Raw genomic sequence first — 22,669 nt, 5'->3', positions numbered from 1 at the left:
AAAACAACTAACAAGTATCGATATTGCTAATTAGTAAATAGAATATTTTCAACGAACCCCCCCCCCCCTCTTTCTCTCTCTTCTATCTATCTCTCTATCTTTCTCCCCCCCCCCCCTACCGGCCTCCCTATCTCAAGAACAAACAAACAAAAAGAAAAAAAAAACAAAAAAAAAAAAAAAAAAAAAAAACAGAACAAAAAGAAAGCAAACAATTTATAAAAAGAAGACACCAGGTAGGGACCCGGTCGTACCAAATAGCCTAATCCATGGACTCCATCGGATCAGTGAGGTAGAATTAGGGTAGAGTGGCAAATAGAACGCAAATGGCTTGGGGCCCTTGGTAGGGTGGCAAATGGAACGCAATTGGGTTGGGGCGCTCTATTGATGAATGGTTTTACTGGAATTAAAACAAACTTTTTGGTCGAACTTTTATTCTGTTTTAATAACACACGCTTCATTATTCGGTAAAATATTAGATGCCGTACCACAATGAATGCAATGCAGTATAGGCAGTCTTTCGCACTGTACATATCGCACCTTTTATAACGCTTGTAAGCAATAAATACATTTTGATAACCCATGTTTTTAGATTTTTTTCTGATTAGTTGATTTCATTAAGACCGACGTGTACTTATTTGCAGGTCTGATAATCCAAATTGTTATGGGCTCATGCAAGTGTAATCAAATATGCATTTTCTTTTTGATTCTCTTTCTCGAGAAGACTCTTGCAATAAGGTCACAAAGCTACATGGAAAGGACAAACAAGTAAATGTTTAGTAAGGTTGATATTTTAGTACTGATTATGAGCACTAATGCGGGGGTCTAAATGTATTTGGTTTTCTATGGTGTGAAACCAAAAATGGAAATTGGGGAGTAAGGGGCGGTACCTGATTTACAAATGCCATCCTTGGTTCAAATCTGCTTCCTTGGCGTGTTAGAGAAACGTTCTGCCATCAAAGCAACTTGTCCGTCTCCATCAATAGGGAATGAGATTAGCGGAAGAGTAGCGTCCCTTGATTGGACGTCAGCCATAGTCTGTGACGTCACCGGCGGAAAAGTTATTAGAGAGAGAACGTCATGTTGGTTGTGCGCATGCGTCTCTCGTCCTCGCTTCCTAGTCAACAGCAAGGCAAGAACACCCTTATTTTTTTTCATCCCGGCTTCTGGCGAATGCTCAAACACAACTTAAACCTTATTTTGTTTGCTTGTTTGTTTTAAAGGGTTTTACGGCGCTTGTAACACACTTAGGTCATATCAGAGCCAGTAAAAAGGAAGAAAATTTGAGGGGGGAAGACACAGTATGCGCCTCCCTGCCCACTATGGGAGCTTAACTAAACCTTATGGTCCCTGATGTGGCATATGGCTATAACGGTACTCTTCTTCTGGTTCAATGGATCTGGGCACCTTCCTATGTTTGGAGTTGAAACCATTAAAAACCTTGCCTCTATTCATTGATCACCTTTACTACTTCCACGAGGACGAGAGACGCATGCGCACAACCAACATGACGTTCTCTCTCTAATAACGTTTCCGCCGGTGACGTCACAGACTATGGGTGACGTCCAATCAAGGGACGCTACTCTTCCGCTAATCTCATTCCCTATACGACTTTTTAAAGGGAAGAAATAACAACAAACCTGTTTAACATTTACCCCGTGTGGTGTCCGGGGTCCCTCAACTGAGAGGGTCAAGAATAGCCCAACGCCAAGCCAGCGTGTCGTAAAAGGCGACTAATGGTGTGTGATTCCCCCATCTTTGAGTCACCTGGTCCTCCAGGTTGGGGGTTGGCAAAGGGTTAACACCCCTTTCCGTTAAACTCAAACCGTTACAGAAACACAGACAGACAAACCAAATCCTTTTTTTAGCTTGGGCGACCGAAGAGTTTCTGGAATTACAGAATTTATGAAGGACAACAGACAAAGCCGAAAGGACTCTGCTGACCCGATGACGTCTTCGCCAAACAAGCAGCTTCGAATTGCGTCGTGGAACGTTCGCACCATGTATGAAGCAGGAAAAAGCTCTCAAGTTGTGACTGAGATGAGAAGATACAGGCTGCATATACTTGGAGTAAGCGAAACCCACTGGATACAATCGGACAGAAACACCTCAAGTCTGGGAGAAGATTTTATATTCAGGGAGAGGGGACGGGATTCATACACAGGGAGTAGGAATAATTCTAAGCAAGTTTGCCCAGAAGTCACTGAGAGGATGGGAACAATGCGGAGAAAGGATCATCATGGCGTCCTTTACAACACGGAGTAAGAAGATCAGCATGAACATTGTACAGATCTATGCCCCAACAAATGATGCAACAGATGAGGACAAAGATACATTTTATGGTCTGCTACAACAAGTCATTGACAAGTTGCCAAGGAAAGACATCAACATATTGATGGGAGATGCTAATGCAAAAGTGGGACAGGATAACGTAGGCTATGAAGGTATCATGGGACGTCATGGCATGGGAGAAATGAATGATAATGGTGAGAGATTTGCAAATTTCTGTGCATTCAACAGTTTTGTGATTGGAGGATCAGTGTTCCCCCATAAGAGGATCCACAAAGCAACTTGGGTCTCACCAGATGGTGTGACAGAGAATCAGATTGATCATTTTTGTATCTCTCGTAGATTCAGACGTTCATTGGAAGATGTGACAGTACGGAGAGGGGCAGATGTTGGATCAGACCACCACCTGCTATTGGCAAAGCTTAAGCTCCGACTCAGAAAACACGGGGCCAGATCACATACAAGAAGAAAATTCGAGGTGAATGCACTTGATGGGGAAAAGAATGAGGAATTCAAACTACAATTGAGTAATAGATTCCAACCTCTTACTGAGCTCGAGGAGGACATAGATGTAGAGTCACATTGGGCAAAGATCAAGGAAGTTTACATAACAACTTGCCACGAGGTATTGGGGGTAAAGAAATCGGAACATAAAGAATGGATAAGTCCAACCACCTTGGACCTTATTGAAAAGAGGAGAACAAGGAAGGAACAAGTGAATGCAAGCCGAACAAGGGCTTCAAGACTGGATGCACAAGAGCAGTATCGAGCCATAGCTAAGGAAGTCAAAAGATCTGTGAAGAAAGACAAGGAAGCATTCATGAACAGACTTGCAGAGAAAGCAGAAGCAGCAGCGACTGGAGGACACATGAGGATCCTTTATCAAACTACCAAGACACTTGCTGGAAAATATGGGAAACCAGAGGTACCAGTCAAAGACAAAGATGGGAAAACTATTTTTGGAAAAGAGGCTCAATCTGAACGATGGAGGGAACATTTCAACTGCCTTCTGAACAGACCACCACCAGACAACCAGCCAGAAATTTTGCCTGCAAGGAATGAGCTACCAATTAGCTGTGATCCACCATCGATAGCAGAGATTGTGGGTGCCATTAACAAGATGAAAAGGGGGAAAGCTGCTGGACCAGACCAGATTCCACCGGAGGCTCTAAAAGTTGATGCGGAAAGAAATGCTGAGGCCCTGCACCCACTATTTGAGAGAATCTGGAATGACGGGATATTCCCAAAGGATTGGAAGGAAGGACATCTTATCAAGCTTCCAAAGAAAGGGGACCTCAGTAATTGTAATAATTATCGAGGCATCACTCTTCTTTCTATCCCAGGAAAGGTTTTCAACCGTATTATTTTAGAGAGAATTAAGAATGCAACAGATGCTAAACTGCGGGACGAACAGGCAGGTTTTCGGAAAAACCGTTCAACCACCGACCAGATTGCCTCTCTGCGAGTCATAGTGGAACAGTCCATAGAATGGAACTCTCCTCTTATTGTCAACTTTCTGGATTACGAGAAGGCTTTCGACAGTATTGACAGAGCAACATTGTGGAAAATTCTGGCACATTATGGACTCCCTGAAAAGATAGTAAACCTCATTAAGGAAATGTATGAAGGATCAAGTTGCAGGGTTGTACATGAAGATCAGCTGACTGACAGCTTTGAAATTAAGACTGGTGTCAAGCAGGGATGCTTGCTCTCTCCATTCCTGTTCATCCTTGCCATTGATTGGCTAATGAAGGAAACCTCCAAAGGGAGAAGAAATGGGATACAGTGGACCCCCTGGACACAGCTGGATGATCTGGATTTTGCAGATGATCTGGCTCTTTTGTCCCACACCCAGGACCAGATGCAAACAAAAACCACAATTATAAACAGCCTCTCGGAATCAATTGGTCTAAGAATACACCCTGCAAAGTCAAAGGTCTTGAGGATAGGTACGCGTCAAAGGGAGCAGATCAAAGTAAAAGATCAGGAACTCGAAGATATAGACACTTTCTGCTATCTCGGAAGTATAATTGACAAGGATGGAGGCACGGAAGCAGAGGTGAAAGCACGAATAGGAAAGGCACAGGCTGCATTCACATCTTTGAACAGAGTTTGGAGAACTAAAGATATCTCCCTTCAACTAAAGCTAAGACTTTTCAACTCAAACGTGAAGTCTGTCCTACTGTATGGATGTGAAACTTGGAACGCATCACAGGCATGTATAAGGAGGTACAGATTTTTGTAAACAGGTGCATGCGTAAGCTACTCAGAATAAAATGGATGGATAGAATAAAAAATGAAGAAGTATGGAAAAGAACACAGCAGAAACCAGTAGGAGAGGATATAGGAAGAAGACGATGGAGGTGGATTGGACACACGCTTAGAAAGAATGACTCAACTATAACAAAGAAAGTATTGGACTGGAACCCTCAGGGCAGAAGATCAAGGGGAAGGCCACGAGGAACATGGAGAAGAATTAAAGAAGCTGATATACAGAGAAGTGGTAAGACCTGGAATGAGATAAAAAAGTTGGCTCAGGATAGAGAAGGATGGAAACTGTTTGTCTGTGGCCTATACCCTGACCCAGGGTGAAAAAGGCAATGATGATGATGTTTAACATTTGGACAAACAAAAACAATGTATTTATTGAAGATCACAAAATCAAAATAAAGTCATGTCATAAATAAATTTCAACGAGTCTCTCATATATTTCAACAAATCAAAAAATGTTCTAAAGTTGCATTCTAGGTATCTTTGTTTTAACATATATCATTCTTATACTTTATCTACATTTTACGTCAATCACTGAGGGTAAAAAACAACAATTTTAAACAAAATTAATAACTCTTCTGTATATGAAAATCAATCTTAACAAGTAAGCCAGCTGCCACTGTGTGACATTCCTTCAACAAAGATAATCTTGACTTATTAAAATGTAAAAACAGTTAAAGTGATCATTAAGTATAAATACACGACTCACTGTCATCCTTCTAAAACTAAAATTATATGTGTATACATCAATGTAAACAGTGTGTGTGTGTGTGTGTGTGTGTGTGTGTGTGTGTGTGTGTGCAAACCTCTTCAATGTTTGTTTAATGAATAGAACAACACTTGTTACATTTACTTTAAGTTTTAGAAGTTTTAACGCACTTGCAACGTTTTTACGTCGTTCCAGAACCTCAGAAAAATACTCGGATGGATTTAGATGTCTTTGATCACAGGTACCTGAGAAATAGGAAGCTAAGTCGAATAATTACAAGTAGATCCCAACAGGAGTCTATCCCTTCCTTAGGTCCCAAACAAACAAACCATACGATCCTCGCAAAAGACTCAGATGGTTCCTAATACTTAAACCCAACCACTCAAATAAATTATTTAGACGGAAGAAAATATCTTCTCTCACAGAAAAACACAATTACTTTACATCCACCTATTTCCAACAGAGCAAAGCCCCCCCCCCCCCCCCCCCCCCCCCCCCCCAAACAAGGCCTGGGAAAAAATCAAGTCATCTCACATGGGGGCCAAAAAAACTCCAAAAAACAAACGCAAAATTAAAAAAAAAGCCACTGAGAAAAGGACTACAAATGGATGGATAGAAGACCCTGCCAACCAGCGCCCACCACCAACTACCCAATCTGAAGTTTTTCCTCATTTACAAACACGCAAAAAAGATATGACAAAGAATGTAATATTGAAAGAATATAAGGAGATTGCAGGATTGTATTCTTTGGCTGTCTGCCTACCTTATAAAATACCATTCCACGTCCTTCTTTAAAAAAAAAAAAAAAAGAAAAAAAAAGAAGAAGGTAGAGTTGAATCATTTGGATCTGATAAAAAAACATTAATTGTTCTCAAGAGCTAAAAGTGTTCTATTCCTTGTTAATATCTGTGCCATTGATGCTGATACAATCTGTCTATCGTGTGTAGGTCGTGTCAAGATGCAATTTGTCTATCGTGTGTAGGTCGTGTCAAATGCAAACGGACACAGAAAGCCCATTCTCTCCATTAATGGAGGAGGTTTTTATATGCCGCTTACAATGTTTACTATAAACTAAATTCCAAAAAGTTGCTGCTCTAAGAAGATTGGCAAACCTCTGCTGCTAGTTAGGAGTGCTGGACATTAATTATCAATGAGTTATCTAGCTCGTGGAAAAATAGAGGATCATCAACACCATTCCCCAAAGGGAAAAGAAATTCTCGTTCATTGGATAAGGTAAAAAGACGAACATTTCATATCTATTTAAGATCCACAATTATTATCATCGCATTAAGTAGTATATTTACAAAATGGCTTAGATGCAATGAAAAGAATCAAAAAAATGACTTTCTTTGAGAAGCTAAAGGTTAATTTTACACAGTTACAGCATTCGGTTGAATTATGTACTAAATGATATTTTTCGTATCGTTGAGAGGACTACTTTCCCTGAAATAAATTGAAACCAAATCCTTAGAAGTTAAAGTTACAAATAAATCCTTCTATTAAAAAAAAATGATAAATGCCATATTATCTTTATGACTTGGAACATATAGCAGCTGAATGGATACAGCATGGAATGAGACACAAGCTATCACATTTCACAGTACAACCCCACTTACAACAATATTTTTTTTTCAGAAAAAAAAAGCGACACGATACTGCATCCTTGTTGTTAAAAGCAGGTTACATTGTATTCTCGAACAACAGATATAGATAGTTCGAAGATGACGTCACTCAGGTCTTTGTTATTGTTTTTTGCCATCCGCGTTTATGAGTAATGCTCACTGAACTGTATTAACCTGAGTATAAACGCTCATGGATACACACGGTTTTGTGTGTTGGTCCGTTATACTTCCGGATGGCAATGTTATGAGCTTCTTAGCCAAGCGCAAACTATCTATAAGAAGGAATCGCCTACTTACATGTGTATTCCTAAACAAAGAGGAGCTGCTCTTCAATGAAGATCTTAAATTATAGAGGCATGAGTCACAACCACTACCGACACCTGCACAGGATAAAGATTATGAAGAGAAGTTCCTCAGTGCCACAAGGCCCATGGAGCTCAAGTTTATCCCCGTTTCTGAAGGGTTAAAACGGGCAAGGACAATTGCTAGTTACCCTTTGAATAGGATGCTAATCTATTGCAAAGTATTTTACACAAGATCTAACAGAGCCAGTTTCCCAGTGACTACTGGATGGACAAAGGAAATTGTGTAGGAAACGCGTTTCCTACGGGCAGACCATCTGGAAGACTGGTTTTTATTTTTAAGGGTTTTACCGCTCTTGCAACACATTAAGGTCATATCAGCGCCAGTAAAAAGGGAGAAAATAGAATAGTAAAAAGTTCTAGAATCACAATTAAAGCACACAAGAAAAGATAAGTTAAAGACAAAGAGGAATTGGTTCAACTAGGAAACATGTAGATTCCAAGAGCACATTATCAAAGTACTTAGTTTGAGATCACCTAAAAGTTTCACCCAGACACCAGCACAAGATCTCACTAAGAGGAATACACTCAAATGACAATACATAACACAGAGATGATTTATAAGGAAAAAAATATCATCTCCCAAAACTATAACCATACATTCGACTGTTTCCTCCTAGCCAAGGACTCCGGCCAGGGTCAGGACAAAACCAGTTAATCTCACTCCAAGACAAAGACAGAAAGCAATTGAAAAACAGATACACGGGGATAGAAGACACAGCAAGTACCTCCCTGCCGACTATGAGAGGTGGGAACCCCACCCAGTGGTCCAAGACTGTTATTGTTTTGTTTTTAAGGGTTTTACGGCGCTTGCAACACATTTAGGTTATATCAGCGCCAGTAAAAAGGAAGAAAATGGGATAGTAAAAGTTCTAGAATTACAATTGAGGCATCCAAGAGAAAGTAAGACATAGGGGAACTGGGAACAAATAGGGATCAGATGTAGATTCCAAGAGCATATCACCAATGTACTTAGTTTGAGATCACTTATAAGTCTCATCCGGACACAAGAACAAAATCCAACAAAGAGGAACACACTCAAATGCTTACATTATACATTAAAAAATAACAAATATACTAATACATAACAGAAAGATGATTTACAAGGAAAAAAATATCATCTCCCAAAACAATAACTATGCATTTGACTGTTTCCCTCCCAGCCAGGACTCCGACCAGGGCCAGGAAAAAAACCAAGTAATCTCATTCCAAGACAAAGACAGAAAGCATGTTGGAAAACAGATATAAGGGGATAGAAGACACAGTGTGTACCTCCCTGCCCGCTATGGGAGCAAGACTGTTACATCAACACCACGGAACTTGCAAACAAATGGGTTGAGCTGCCAAGTCGTTGTGTTTGGATGACTGGAATACTGATGGCTGATTCTTCTGATAAATAACTAGTTAAAAGCATTGCTTTCTTAATACCAAAAATAGTGATTATAATGAAAATGATAACAATAATGAAAATATTATTAGTAGTGTTATTTATTATTATTATTGTTATTATTATTATTATTATTATTATTATTATTATTTACTATTATATTATTATTATCATTATTATCAATAATATTAAAAATAATAATAAATAATAAAATAATAATAATAATAATAATAATAGTAATAATAAACAATAGTAATAATAATAACAATAATAATAATAATAATAATAATAATAATAATAATAAAATAATAATAATAATATTATAATATAATAATAACAATAACATATAAAAAAATAATAACAACAATATAATATAATATTAACAAAAGAGAGATATAAATGCAAACAATAACCAGTTGACTTCATACTTCGATGGTAATTCAAAGGTAAAAATAATGAATTCTGTGTGTAGTCTAGACGTGATGGAAGGAGTACATGTAAGAGATCAAAAAACCATTAAATGCTATTTAAATATAATTTCAAACAGTTCAAAATATAAAGAAACCAATAAAGAGTGGAAATTTAATATGCTCAACAATAAAACGAAATTAATCTTCAAGCACCTCCGGAATATTACAATGTAATTCTATAATTATTTAAGATTTTGTTTTAAAAGAACAATAATTGAGTGAGAGTAAAAACTGCTTTAACATTCAAGATATAATCAAAAACCATTAAGAAAAAAATAAAAACAGAAATATTAAAATCAATGCCCAAGTTTGAGGTTTCTATATACATGTACTGTGTTTGTAACCAAATCAATGCCCAAGTTTGAGGTTTCTATATACATGTACTGTGTCTATAACCAAATCAATGCCCAAGTTTGAGGTTTCTATATAGGCCTACTGTGTTTATAACCAAATGTAAAAATACTTCATGCAAACTGTCGTACATGATATAAATTATAAAATCATTTATCATTTTGAATAAAATGAATAGAAATAGAATTACCCTCATTCGTTCTCGGGGTCAATTTTTCTTTAGGATCTATCTCAAACAATAAAAAGACAAGGATAAATCATGAATTCACCACAATGCAGCAAAGTGAGCAATAAGGGTTTTGCATCTTGCTTAAGGTAAAAAGAAATATTGACATAGAAGCTTGAACTCCTGTTTATCTGGTGGAAGTGCAATGCACTTATCCATACGGCCGTCTTGTCCTCTTTTTCTTGGAATTTCAACAAAAAAAAAATTCATAATCATGTTATTTAAGCCTTTCATGCTTTATTACTTAGGATAGGCTTCTATATTCACCCCTTCGGACAGTATCCTTTCCACTCCACTATAATGTATCAGGCTTTTGTGACTGGTTTACTGAATCAAAGCCACAAATCCAGTAGAGCTCTGATATAAAGAACAACACATGAAAAAGAATTAATTTAAATCTTTACATCGTTCAAGGAGGGAAAATAGGGCACAGATATGCATTCACTATTTCCATAGTTTCGAACATATTCATTATAAGTGTTTTGTACTCTAATTGTTACAACTTGACCAAATAAAAGCAACCATTGGATTTACAAAACCATAGAGTCAGGATTGGTAATCATAAAATGACCATGCCTATACTCCGACATTGCTCTTATAATTATAAACAACCATGGAAAAGTTTTTAAAAAGGAAAAAAAAACAACTAAAAAACAAAAAACAAAAACAAACCAGGGTATCAATAAAAATAAATGTCATGGGATAAGATTGTGACAGAAATAATATTTGTCATCATCATAATGATAGTGATCTCATGGTAAAATCTAATTAGACCCTGGAAGCACGGATTCTTTGATAGAAATTAGACAATCAAAATGCTCTGTACTTCTAAAAATAAGTGGTCCTTAAAGATCCAATGGGAAAACAGTGATAATGTTTATTCATATCTCGTGTTTATGTTCCATTTCGGTCTCTGATCTTAATGAATGATATCACAATAGTAGACACAGCTGTATATTTCATTATCTTTCACTTTGGTTTTCTCTCCACTTACTCCCAACAATAAATTTATGCAAACGACCCACTGTCAATGACGGGGAGACCACCATGTAGTTATTACAGATGTCGTTCACTGTTCTGTGATATCTTCCCCTGAACAAAACTATGGGGCATTCTTCAGTTATCACCAATCTCCTCCCAAAACCATCACTGTACAATATCAGAAAAGTGAATGGAGCAGGCACCCATGTTGACAACAACAAGAGATTAAGTAAGCAGGAAAGTGCCACGATTGTGGATAGATCATACGGTAGAGTCACGCTCTCCCCGGCCAGGCGGAGTTGTCGTACCAGTAAGGTCGCGGGTTCAAACCCCCATCACCGCCGCTAAGTTTTTATTCTCAATTGTCTTCTGGCACTTTCCTGCTCACTTCATCTCTTGTGACTGTACAATACCTCTTTTGTTTGCAATTATTTTGAATAACTCAAATTTAAACAATTATACAAATTCCACATATTTAGGACCTACAACTTTTGACAAACGTGTGAAATGCATCAATTCTAAGAAAACAAAATTACCAAACAAATCTCATCAGTCAGCATGCCAGTAATCCTCAACAGTATCAAATGTATCCCCCCCCCCTCCATGACATCACAATGGCAATGGGGACTGCTTTCATTTCACACCCAGGAGCATTTTTAATTTCAAAAGTTAAATTATCTAATAATTGATATCAAGAGCAAGAGAAATGATAGAAGGAGTCAAGACAAGAAAACAGCGAAATGTAAAAAAAAAACCCCAAACATCTGGAGAATGGGTGGAAAAGCTGTTGATGATCCATTTCATGAGAAAATTATATTAAGAAAGTAAAATTCGATGCTTTGTACTTGGTAATGGGGGGAAAGAATATTCTCATTTGGGGGTTTGAAGCACTTTTAAGTAATTTCAGAGCCAGCTAAAATGAATGGGGAAGTCTGCAATGAGGAATGCATGAGAAGAAAAAAATAGAAACAAGAGGGACGGGAATCAAACAAGATACATAATTGGATTCCAAGAAAGGTTTCATAGTGTGTCTAGATTATGATCTTGCTTGGAGAGATACACTCACATTACATGGTTACAAAATACACATTAATTATGTAGTAATAACATAGAATGAAGAGACGATTTGCAAGGAAAACAAATTTAAATAAATACATTAACTGACTGTCTTCCTCATCCCTCAAAGCAAATCATCCCAAATGGTTTCACTCCAGAACAAGGACACACAGTTAAGCAGACAAGAAACATTGTGGGATAGAAAAGACAGCAAGTGACCGCCTGACTAACGAGGGAAGTAAGTGCCCCCCCCCCCCCCCTCCATCCTCCTCACTCCAGGAAGTGTAAAAACATTAATATTGTATCCACGAAGTGTAAAAACATTAATATTGTAAGTATCTCAGAGATGATGTTTTGAAAGAGTTAGCTGCAAAATATGGAGGGACTCAATCTTTTTAAAAAATGTAAAAAGTGTTTCATAAAAAAAATAAATATGTTCTTGTTGTTGTTGCTGTTGTGTGTGTGTGTGTGTTTGTATGTGTTTTTATGGTTTTTCAGACAAATGATAACAATTCAGAGGTCACCGATTTTATACTAAATTGCATTTTGCCATCAACTCCACCTTGTGATAACAATTATTTGTTTAACTCACAATACATGACATTTTATTTTCAATACTTCAAACATTAATGGTGAAGATGATAATGATGATGATGATGATGATGATAAACTAATGACGAATCGTATGAGTATACAAAGAGAGGAAAATAACCTATGTATTTAGCTTGAATAAAAACCAAAAATAAAATTGACCCTGAAGAACCCAATTAAAAAAAAAAAAAAGTATAAATATAAGTAAAGATTTTGATTATTTGAAAAAAAAAAAATCATCACATTTTTTAAACAACAAATATACCTTACAGAGTGTCAGCAGACCATATTGTACTGTGAGAGAATCATTGCTAACAGTAAATGATATAATTATACGAAAGTAAGGAATCACAGCTTTGCCTTGGCTTGAGTAATATCTATGAAGGGTTTTGGTAGAGGATACAAAGCCAAATCTCTCTTGAACTCCATCACGTCTGTTACAACAGTAGGCTGAGAAGGGTGAAAAGATTAGGACAAGAAATTAACAAAAATCAATGACACTTACAAGAATGAAAGAACACCGACTAGCCTATAAAACAGTTTCAAACAGCTTTCTTTTCAAACTGTTACAGACCACAGCTTCATCAGCCTAGTTTTACTAGACGTTTTAAAAGCGCAAAAAGTCATGGAAATGATGTACTCGTTGTTAGAGAAAAGAAAATTTCTTTAGAATCATTGGATTAATGAAATTAATTTTAGTTCATTTTGTGAAATTTGAAGAAAGATCGTTCTTATCATCATTATCAGTCTTATCCCTATTATCTTCTTCTTATCATACCATCATTATCATCATCATCCTCATCACAACCACCATCATCATCATCATCACAACCACTATCATCATCATCATTATCAGTATCATCACCATCATGATTACTTTTAGCATCACTATAACCATCGACATTAAAATGAGCATATCTGAATCCCGATAACTTTCAATGTGTTGTCTGAAATATAAACGCTATTCACTTTTAGCTTTCTATAAAAATTACTCACTAATAAGGCTCAATGCTTATTTTTAATAAAATATTCAATGTGTTTTACGTAGCGCTTTCCAATAAAACTTCAAACACGAAACGGTTCATAATTATGTTTTAAACACTGTATCTCACATCACAAGTCTTCATATTCATTTGTATTTATATGAATACATGACTAATGCTGTTCCCAAAATCACACATTATGACTATCTCTGTTGCTACACATTGAAACCTTCATCCCTCCATGGTTTCCTTAATTTCCAGTATAAAATAGCAATGTGCCTGCTCCTAAATTTTTCACTTCCATAAATTCGGGATAATGGAGCATACTCTCATATCTTTGTACGAATATGGAACACCTGTGTTCTCTTGATGGAGAATATGTGCATTAACTTATCCCAATCCTTGTGTGACCTCTGTTATGTAATGGTGGTATGCCTGACCAGTGATCAGTGAATCTATGGAAGGTTGATTTTTCGGAATGATTTTTTGTGTGTGCATCTTTCTCTCTGCTTAGTCAGACAATGTATCAACCATCTTTTCAGTCTTAAGTAAAACAAACATTCACCGAAACATCTAAAATTATCTATATAACAAATGAATTTAAACAACTTGTCACATCACTAACCAGCGGTAAATTAGGTGAAGCCAATAAACCATCTTTAGCAGGAGTAGTGACGTCATTTGCAGATGTAGAATCCGTAGATGTAGAATCCGTAGCATCTTGACTTCCTGCTGGCTCTGGGATAATATGCACTGACAGCTTGTGTCTCTTTGGGGCATCCAGTCGTATATTTGCCTGAATAATACAGAATGAAGTATGAGATACGGATGGTTTGAAACCTTAACCCCTTCACCTGAACTAGAAAGTCTCCAATAACGTGTTTCTTTCACTCTTTGTGTGCACTATCTGGTACAGACAGTCTATTTAGACTGTCAAGTAAAGCACTTTTAAATATTACTTCAAACACTAAATCAATAATCCTCATAAATATAATCTTAAAAGCAATGCACAAAAAAACAAACAAAAAAAAAAAGGAAAAAAAGAAAAAACAAAAAAACAAAAAAACAAAACAAAAAAAAAACAAACAAAAAAAAAAAAAAGAAAAAAAATGAAAAGAAAGTAAAAACAGAATAGCAATAGTAATAAATAAATAAAAATATCTATGTCACAGAAACAATCTTTTGTGAATGAATGAATAAAGCTGCGCTGTCTCTATGGTCACTTGCTGTGTACAATGTTTGTGTTATTTCGAAGTTTCAGTCTGTTATACTTCATATAATATGTATTTAACTTTATAAGAAGTAAATTTATCATAAAACCTGGTTACACAATAATGAAAATGGCTACATTTTACCGTGTAAAACTTGTACAAATCGTCCTTTGTTAACTTCCTCAGGAAATCAATCTCCACGTTATCTGAATTAAAAAGAAAAAAAGACAGGAAAATAGTGAGAAAGAAAAGCCTTCTAAAAATATAAATCATCCAGCAACGAAGAAGAAATATGCAAAAAGAGCAGCCATTTCCCAATGACTGATATGGGATAACAAGGGTTAAACAAACAGGTGCATGTCAAGGTAAATTAGTCATCTAAGCCTAATGTGCAGAAAGAGAAAAAGAAAACTCCAAAACAAAAAAACTCAGTGACAAAAAATAGCTGTGTGTCATCTATTCTCACCTCTGTCAAAGTTGTAGAAACTAGAGATAATTTCAGACCAGTATTTCTTGTTCTGCTGAACCAACTTCTTAGGTTTTTCCAGCCGCTTTGTGGAAAGTGCATTTATGTGCTTGTTGAATTCTTCTTGTGTCATTTCCTTCAGCACATCCTGTGAAGAATCCAATTATCATTTTTTTTTTTGTCAAAAAGAGAAATATATTTATGTTGGTCAAGTAAAAAAAAAAGAAGTGAGATTTTATATAATGTATATGCCCAATGCTCTTTACAAGCAGTCCAAAGCCAACAGCAATACTTACCTGTAGGAAAAGATGCCTGTCAGGTGATATTACATTTTTTTTTTTTTGACTGAGACAATGCTGTTACTTCTAGGTACCCAGTTTACAACAAATTATTGTGATAAAATGCGAGTAAACAAACTTTCCAAGACTCAACTTTGTGCTATGTAGGATTTGAATCGAGGATCTACAGTAGGTCAGGAGCATCATACCACAAGACTACAAAGTCACACAATACTAAAAATGAGAGCTAACAATGGAAATATCTGATATTTCAAATCCAGACTTCTAAGTCATACCAAGCAGTTATTGGTATTGATGGCTAGATGATAAGGATGTTTAACCTTTTAATACAAGGAAGTAAAACTGTTTACAGCCAGTAATGGATGACAATAATCACAAAAACTTTGATCCCAACTCATGTGTCCATGAGTAAAGCAATTACCTAACTCAACTCAGGTGTTAAGAAGTTTCTGCCAGTAGGCAGTGATGGCTTTTGCAATAATACAAGCACTATAAGGGTGCCTTACAAATGACTTGCACAGTACGAATGGAATTTGGTTCCATCTAGCCTACTTGAGCAATATATGAAATGTTGTGAAAGTGCCAAGCTTGGTGAGATTTTAATCAATAAAGTTTAAACACTCGTAGATCTAATTACATCTCTATATTTTTCTTTCAATAAAAAGTAAATAAAGCAACATGATGAAGTAGAACAAGTTCGGACTAAAGGCCAGAGGTATGGCCTATCTCAATTTATCAAATCAATATATAAAGTATTGCTATTGGTTCTTGGTTGTATATTTTTACATTTTTGTGCATTTGCATATTATATATATATTCTTATTGTAAACACGCCTAACAGGCAAGACGTGTCGTTGTGTGCTCTGGTGTATTTTAATTGTTTTGTGATTTCTACATATTGATACCTGGACATTTTTACTTCGTTGTACTCATTAAAACATACTGTTTCTTATTGTATAGTTTTTATCAATTCTTAAGAAAGGACAACTGTATAATTCTGTATTTTATCATGGAAACTGTAAGTTTTAAAAGATTTTTACACAGTCACTTAATGGCCGTCGCACTCTTACGAACATTGTTCACCTTATTTTTAGCCGTGATTTACCACCATCATTATTTTAATAATTGTGAACACTTTTATTCAACATCTGATTTTTACAACAGGCCTCGAGGCGGTAAACGTAAACGTCACATTCCAGCTGTGATTTTTAACTCAAGTGATCCGATTTTTTACAATAATATTAATAAGAACAGGCCTCGGGGAGGCAAACGGAAACAACATAACATCTCAATGGTAACAACTCGTCCACCCCGACCCCACACAAACCCCCGTCCACCACCAACACTTGTAACTGTACCGACCACAAACAGTTTCACAAACGACAACAATAACATTGTTATTGGTCTTCTGAATGCACAGTCCTGCCGTAACAAAACCGAAGAATTAAACGATATATCAACGGAGAAGAACTTCGATATACTATTTACGATCCAAGGAAAGATCAGCGAGGGGGTGGCATTGGCGTATTTTATAAAACAAAATTATGTAAATATGTGGAAATCATCGAAATGCACTGCAAAACAATGGAGGCCATTAATCTTAGATTATCCCTCCAGAATACAAGATACAACTTCAACTGCATCTACCGACCGCCAGCAAACAAGAAAAACAAAATAAAATTACCTGATGTTAGGAAGGAAATCAACGAGATGCTAACTTTGCAACACACGCGTCCTGGCCATTCAATTATACTCGGCGACTTTAATTTTCACTTCGACAACGTCACAGACACCGCTAAATTGCACGAGTCATTATCGGAGAACAACATGTGCCAGATCGTAACAACGCCAACCCACTCTGCTGGTCATATTTTAGATTGGGTAATTGTAGAAAATTCAGAGTTCCAAAAAACCAACGCCACCGTCGATTATCTCCCCTTTTCGGACCACTCCCTCATTTCTTTCAATCTTGACGTTTCAAAACCATGCCAAGAAACCACCACCACATCAACCAGAAACATTAAAGGCATTAATTTGGACAATTTCAGAGGCGATTTAGAAACAAAACTTACTAAAAATTCAATGATTTCTCCAGACCAGTGGAATAGTTGTCTCATCGAAACGCTTTGACAAACATGCGCCATTCCAAACAAAGACCGTCACCAACCGGAAGTATGCTCCGTGGTATACGTCGGACGTTAAAGAAGCTAAAACGAAGTGTCGGAGAGCAGAAAGACTGCTGAAAACATCAGGCCTTACGATTCATCGTGAAATATTCAAGAACGCATTTCGTGCCTGGAAGACAACAATAAAAAAGGCAAGGCTACGCTTATTTGTACTACCACTGCAAATAACGCCAGAGCTTATTTGTACTCTTACTAAAAATAGAATTTGCGTAATTACTAAAAATATAACATTTTATACGGATAGAACTGCAATATACAATGAATTATCTGGAATGGAAGTCAAAAAGTGACCACTTCATCTCATCACAATCACATTATAACTATTATTACAAGTTGATTTTGACGGACTTTGGTAATTCTTCACTCTTTTCAAGTCACAGAATACTCAGTTTACAAGGTAAGCATACGAAATGCACATTTTAATTCATTTCTTATTTTTATAACTAAACATGCTTTGGGGTTGTGTGTTTGTTGATTGTGCATCAGCTGACGACACATTTGTCGCTACCGCGAATTACTTAACTTTATTACTTTATTTTGTGAAAAATAACAATAACAGGGCTTTAAAAAAATTAAAATACTAATTCCCCCCCCCCCCAAATAATTTTAATCATCCTTCCATGTCAGGCGATTAAAACCAGGTGTTTCAATGTTCGATCCCCAGCGAGGCGACCAAAAGAGATACTATTTTTAGAAGGCCCTGATCCCAGTCAAAAGGTTGCTAATTTTATCACGATCAAGAGGTTTCGAGTACTCACGACATTCCAGGCTCAGGGTCCTTTAAAAAAATACTTTTCATTCAGTTATTGTTATTATCTTTATTATGGCCGACACATCGTCCATACTTTTTCAAAACTTTTTTTTTTTTTTGGGAGGGGGGGGGGGGGGCGGGGGGAGCTGTTTTTTTATATCGGAAAATTGGGTTTTGTATGTTATGTTCATGGAGAGAGAGAGAGAGAGAGAGAGAGAGAGAGAGAGAGAGGAGAAGAGGAGAGAGAGAGGAGAGAGAGAGAGAGAGAGAGAGAGAGAGAGAGAGAGAGAGAGAGAGAGTAATATTTTATAATGATAAGATATCTGTAGTGGTAGTATTATTAGTAGTTTTGAAATGCCTATGATGATGACAATGTGAGATAATTATATTAGTGTGATTATTTTTATTATATTTTTAAAAATTACGTACGGCTATGTCGTAGTGGTATGACACTCGCTTTTGGACCGGAAGGTCCTGGGCTCGAGCCTCGCTTGGCGCATAGTTGAGCCCTTGGAAAAGGCACTTTGCTCACTTTCTCTCACCGGACTCAGTTGTAAAATGTGTACTTGGCCGTTAACTGCGTTGTCTCTGTCCGAAGTAATTGTAATATCGCCTAACAGACGTTATGTCCCGTTCAACATGCGAAGTGTTGCTGTTATAAACTTTAGCATTGGCATGTATGTGCCTATTTTGCTGTAGTGAATTTAATTTAATTTTTTGTTTTCATCGACAGCTAACATGAAAGAACACTGTTGACGTTACTGGTGTCCTGACAATCCATAAAGATGCTGGCTCAAGGGCTATTCTGGCAAGGTGTGTTGAGGCAAACCTTTGCCAGTGGCAAAACTCATCAATCAGCAAACCATCATCTGGGCCAGCAGACCAGAGTGTCTGCATGCACTTTTTGACAATGGTTAGTAATGTTTTCAAATCTCCATTGCGCCTTTACATTTTTTATTGGTGATCAATAAAATAAATGCTCATTTTCTAAATGAAAATGGCAAAGCATCATTTGAATTGAATTACTACTGAATGTATTAACTTAACGACAGACTATCGTTTGTTGCCAAGAGTTTTGTTCTATGGATGTAAAACCAATGAAATTTCAAGTGTGTTGGTGTGAATAATGATCATTTTTTAAAAATTGCTATGTCTTTGACAAATGCATTTTATGACAATAATGCCATTTCCAAAAATTGCTAATGAAAAGTGTCTCTTTTTTATTTCAATTTTTCCATCCAGAGCAGGATCAACCCTCTTTGTGGAACTACAAAAAAAGTGGTGGCAAACAAGTAGTGTTGACTTTTTCTGTAAGATTTTCAAGGGTTTGGGAAAGCAAATTGCTTTTTATTCAGAGCTAGTGCACTATTTAACTGTTTTATTGTCTAAAATAGAATTGATTTTGCAGTTCAACTTGACTAGATATCTAATTTTATACGACTTGTCTCTCAAGTAGAATAAAAAAATGAAAAATGAGGATAGCGTGCCATATCATATTTTGAAAAATCATTTAATATATCTAGAAATCATCTGTATAACCTATTGTATACAGTAAATAATTAGGTTTTGTGATTATAATGATGAATTCATAAGGTATGACATCATATTTGACCACAAAATTATTTTATCTCTGGGCGTAAAAAAAAATCAATTTTACAGCATTTTTTTTTATCTAAGGGGTATGGGTTAGTGAACTGATTATAATTTTTTTTAGACTTAGATCAATCTACAAAATTTTCGTTTTCTTGTCCTATTACGGTCATATTTTGAAAGTTTGATGGATCATTTCTTTTAGTTGTCTGCAAAATCAGCCTTTTAACTTTATGTCAAATTATAGAAAAAGCTTGCGCTTTCTCAAATGTCTGTTTTATGTCATTTGTCTGATTTTCTAGCAATCCTACCTCAATCATTTTCCTTTAAATTATCTTCAAATTTATTCAGAATCTTTTCTATGATGTGTTTTACATCATGATGTGCGGGTGGTTGGATGGGAGCATCACCCTTGAATCATATACCTATGATGTTCGCATGGGTGTACGATCCGATAGTGATGTCGTTTCTTCTTCTCTTTACTAGCCTATCCTGCTTCTTTGGTTTGTGATTGTATTTTTGACAGGGGATATTTTTTTCCTGTAAATCCTCTGCCTGTTTGTTCTTGGTTATTTATAATTTAGCTTATGATATCTTTAGGTTATGATTTTGATTGACATTTGTACTATTTTTGTTAGATTGCTTGTTTTTTTGTTTCAGCGGTCTCTCATATAACCTCAATTGTGTTGGAAGAGACCTAAAGCAACAAACAAACAAAAAAAAAAACATCATGATGTAAGTGTTTGGGGGTAAATTAAAATTTAGCAATTTTATAAATTTTAAAATTCATTTGTTCCTGTCGATCCGCGCTAAATTTTCAGTTGAAATCAAATAAAAATTCTAAAAAAATTATTCCAAGAGTTTTCATGATATAGCTATTTATGAAAGAAACATTGTGTTTAAATTTGAAAGAAATTTTTATGCTAGTTTTTGGTGCATCTATGTTAGAAATTTTAGGGTTTTACGTCTAATTTTAGCTTATGTTGCCCCTTAAAAAAGTTTTTTTTTTAATTGTTATTTTTGGTGTTTAGCATCAAATTATACATTACATTATTAGTTCATGAGATATAATTAAAGAATTTTAGAACTATAAAGCATATTTGACCACTAAAGTAATTTTTTGGTGAATAACAGCAGATATTAAATTATTTCGCAATTTTTTTTCTTAGAGGTATGGGTTAGCGAATCGTTTATAATTTTTTTCAGAATTTGATCAATTTATAAAATATTACTGTTTTCTTGTTCCATATTGGTTATACTTGATGAATGTTGGCCTTTGTCTGCATAATTAGCTTTATTATCAAATTAAAGACAAATTTTTCATTTTCTCAAAATTTCATTGTGCGTCATTCTCTGATTTTCTAACATTCACATCTGGATTGTTTCCCATCAGATTGTCTTCAAATTTGGTCAGAATTTTTCTTATGATGTGTTTTGCATCATGATGGTTGGGTTTTGGGCTAAACAAAAATTTAGCAGTTTTATGAATTTTTAAATCAATTTTTTTTCCTGTCATGTCACACCAAATTTTCACTAAGAAATCTAAAAAAAATTCTGAAAAATTTATTTTCAAGACTATTGCTAAACCTATCCATCTTGTTGTAAGAAACATTTTGTGTAAATTTGAAAGAGATCTGTTCGTTGTTTTTTTCTGCATCACTGTAAGAATTTTTGGGGTCTAATCTGAGCTTATATTGTCCCCCCTGGTGGTAGGGATTTGGTGGCTAATAGTATTAGCGCTGGTGTTAGGGACTCAGTAATAGCCATGTCGTAGGAACTCGGCGAGTAAAAGTGCTGGTGATAGGGATTCAACGAGTAAAAGCGCTGGTGGTAGGGACTCAGTGAGTAATAGCGCTGGTCGTAGGGACTCAGTGAGTAAAAGCGCTGGTCGTTGGGACTCGATGAGTAAAAGCTCTATGACTCGCTGAGTAATAGCGCTGGTGGTAGGGACTCGGTGAGTAAAAGCGCTGGTGGTAGGGGCTCAGTGAGTAATAGCGCTGGTCGTAGGGACTCAGTGAGTAAAAGCTCTATGACTCAGTGAGTAGAAGCGCTGGTGGTAGGGACTCAGTGAGTAAAAGCTCTATGACTCGGTAATAGCACTGGTGGTAGGGACTCGAAGAGTAAAAGCACTGGTGGTAGGGACTCGGTGAGTAAAAGCTCTATAACTCGGTAATAGCACTGGTGGTAGGGACAGTGTCAGTGAGTAAAAGCGCTGGTGGTAGGGACTTGGTGAGTTATAGCACTGGTGGTAGGGACTCGGTGAGTAAAAGCTCTATGACTCAGTGAGTAAAAGCGCTGGTGGAAGGGACTCGGTGAGTAAAAGCTCTATGACTCAATGAGTAAAAGCGCTGCTGGTAGGGACTGTTTGTGTGTTTATTTGTTTTTGAGGGTTTTACAGCGCTTGCAACACATTAAGGTCATATCAGCGCCAGTAAAAAGGAAGAAATGGGATAGTAAAAAGTTATAGAATTCAATTAAAGCACCCAAGAAAAGGTAAGACAAAGGGGAATTTGTTCAAATGGGAAACAGATGTAGATTCCAAGAGCACACCATCAAAGTACTTAGTTTAAGACCACCTAAAAGTCTCATCCAGACACAAGCACAGGTCCCGACTAAGAGGAATACACTCAAATGTTAACAAATCAAATATAATATGTAAATAAAACATAATACAGTACATAACAGAGAGATGATTTACAATGAAAAAAATATCATCTCCCAAAACTAACTATACATTCGACTGCTTCCCTCTCAGCCAGGGGATCCGGCCAGGACCAGGACAAAACCAAGTAATCTCATTCCAAGACAAAGACAGAAAGCATGTTGGAAAACAGATATAAGGGGATAGAAGACACAGTATGAACCCCCCTG

General features: G+C 36.4%; 1 protein-coding gene and 1 long non-coding RNA gene across 2 annotated transcripts in view; one reads left to right on the top strand and one right to left on the bottom strand.

Annotated features, from left to right (window-relative positions):
* Positions 1–9,205: 9,205 nt before the first annotated feature.
* The window catches only part of LOC144968932 (insulin-degrading enzyme-like), a 55,647-nt gene continuing 42,183 nt past the window's right edge, over positions 9,206–22,669 (bottom strand). The window contains exons 25-28 of the mRNA XM_078907812.1: positions 14,973–15,120; positions 14,651–14,712; positions 13,921–14,091; positions 9,206–12,762 (exon numbers count right to left, since the gene is read on the bottom strand). Of these exons, the coding sequence (XP_078763938.1) occupies positions 12,661–12,762; positions 13,921–14,091; positions 14,651–14,712; positions 14,973–15,120 (483 nt within the window). The 3' untranslated portion in view covers positions 9,206–12,660. The remainder of the gene's footprint in view (positions 12,763–13,920; positions 14,092–14,650; positions 14,713–14,972; positions 15,121–22,669) is intronic.
* Positions 16,281–19,648, top strand: LOC144966924 (uncharacterized). The gene is made up of 3 exons (XR_013644292.1): positions 16,281–16,289; positions 18,954–19,121; positions 19,451–19,648. It is a non-coding gene; the product is annotated as an uncharacterized LOC144966924 (long non-coding RNA).

Source organism: Berghia stephanieae, chromosome 3, assembly GCF_034508935.2.
Source record: "Berghia stephanieae isolate SIO BIC M18660-M18661 chromosome 3, UCSD_Bste_1.3, whole genome shotgun sequence".
NCBI lineage: Eukaryota > Metazoa > Mollusca > Gastropoda > Nudibranchia > Aeolidiidae > Berghia > Berghia stephanieae.
This window is presented reverse-complemented; position numbering and strand designations above follow the sequence as displayed.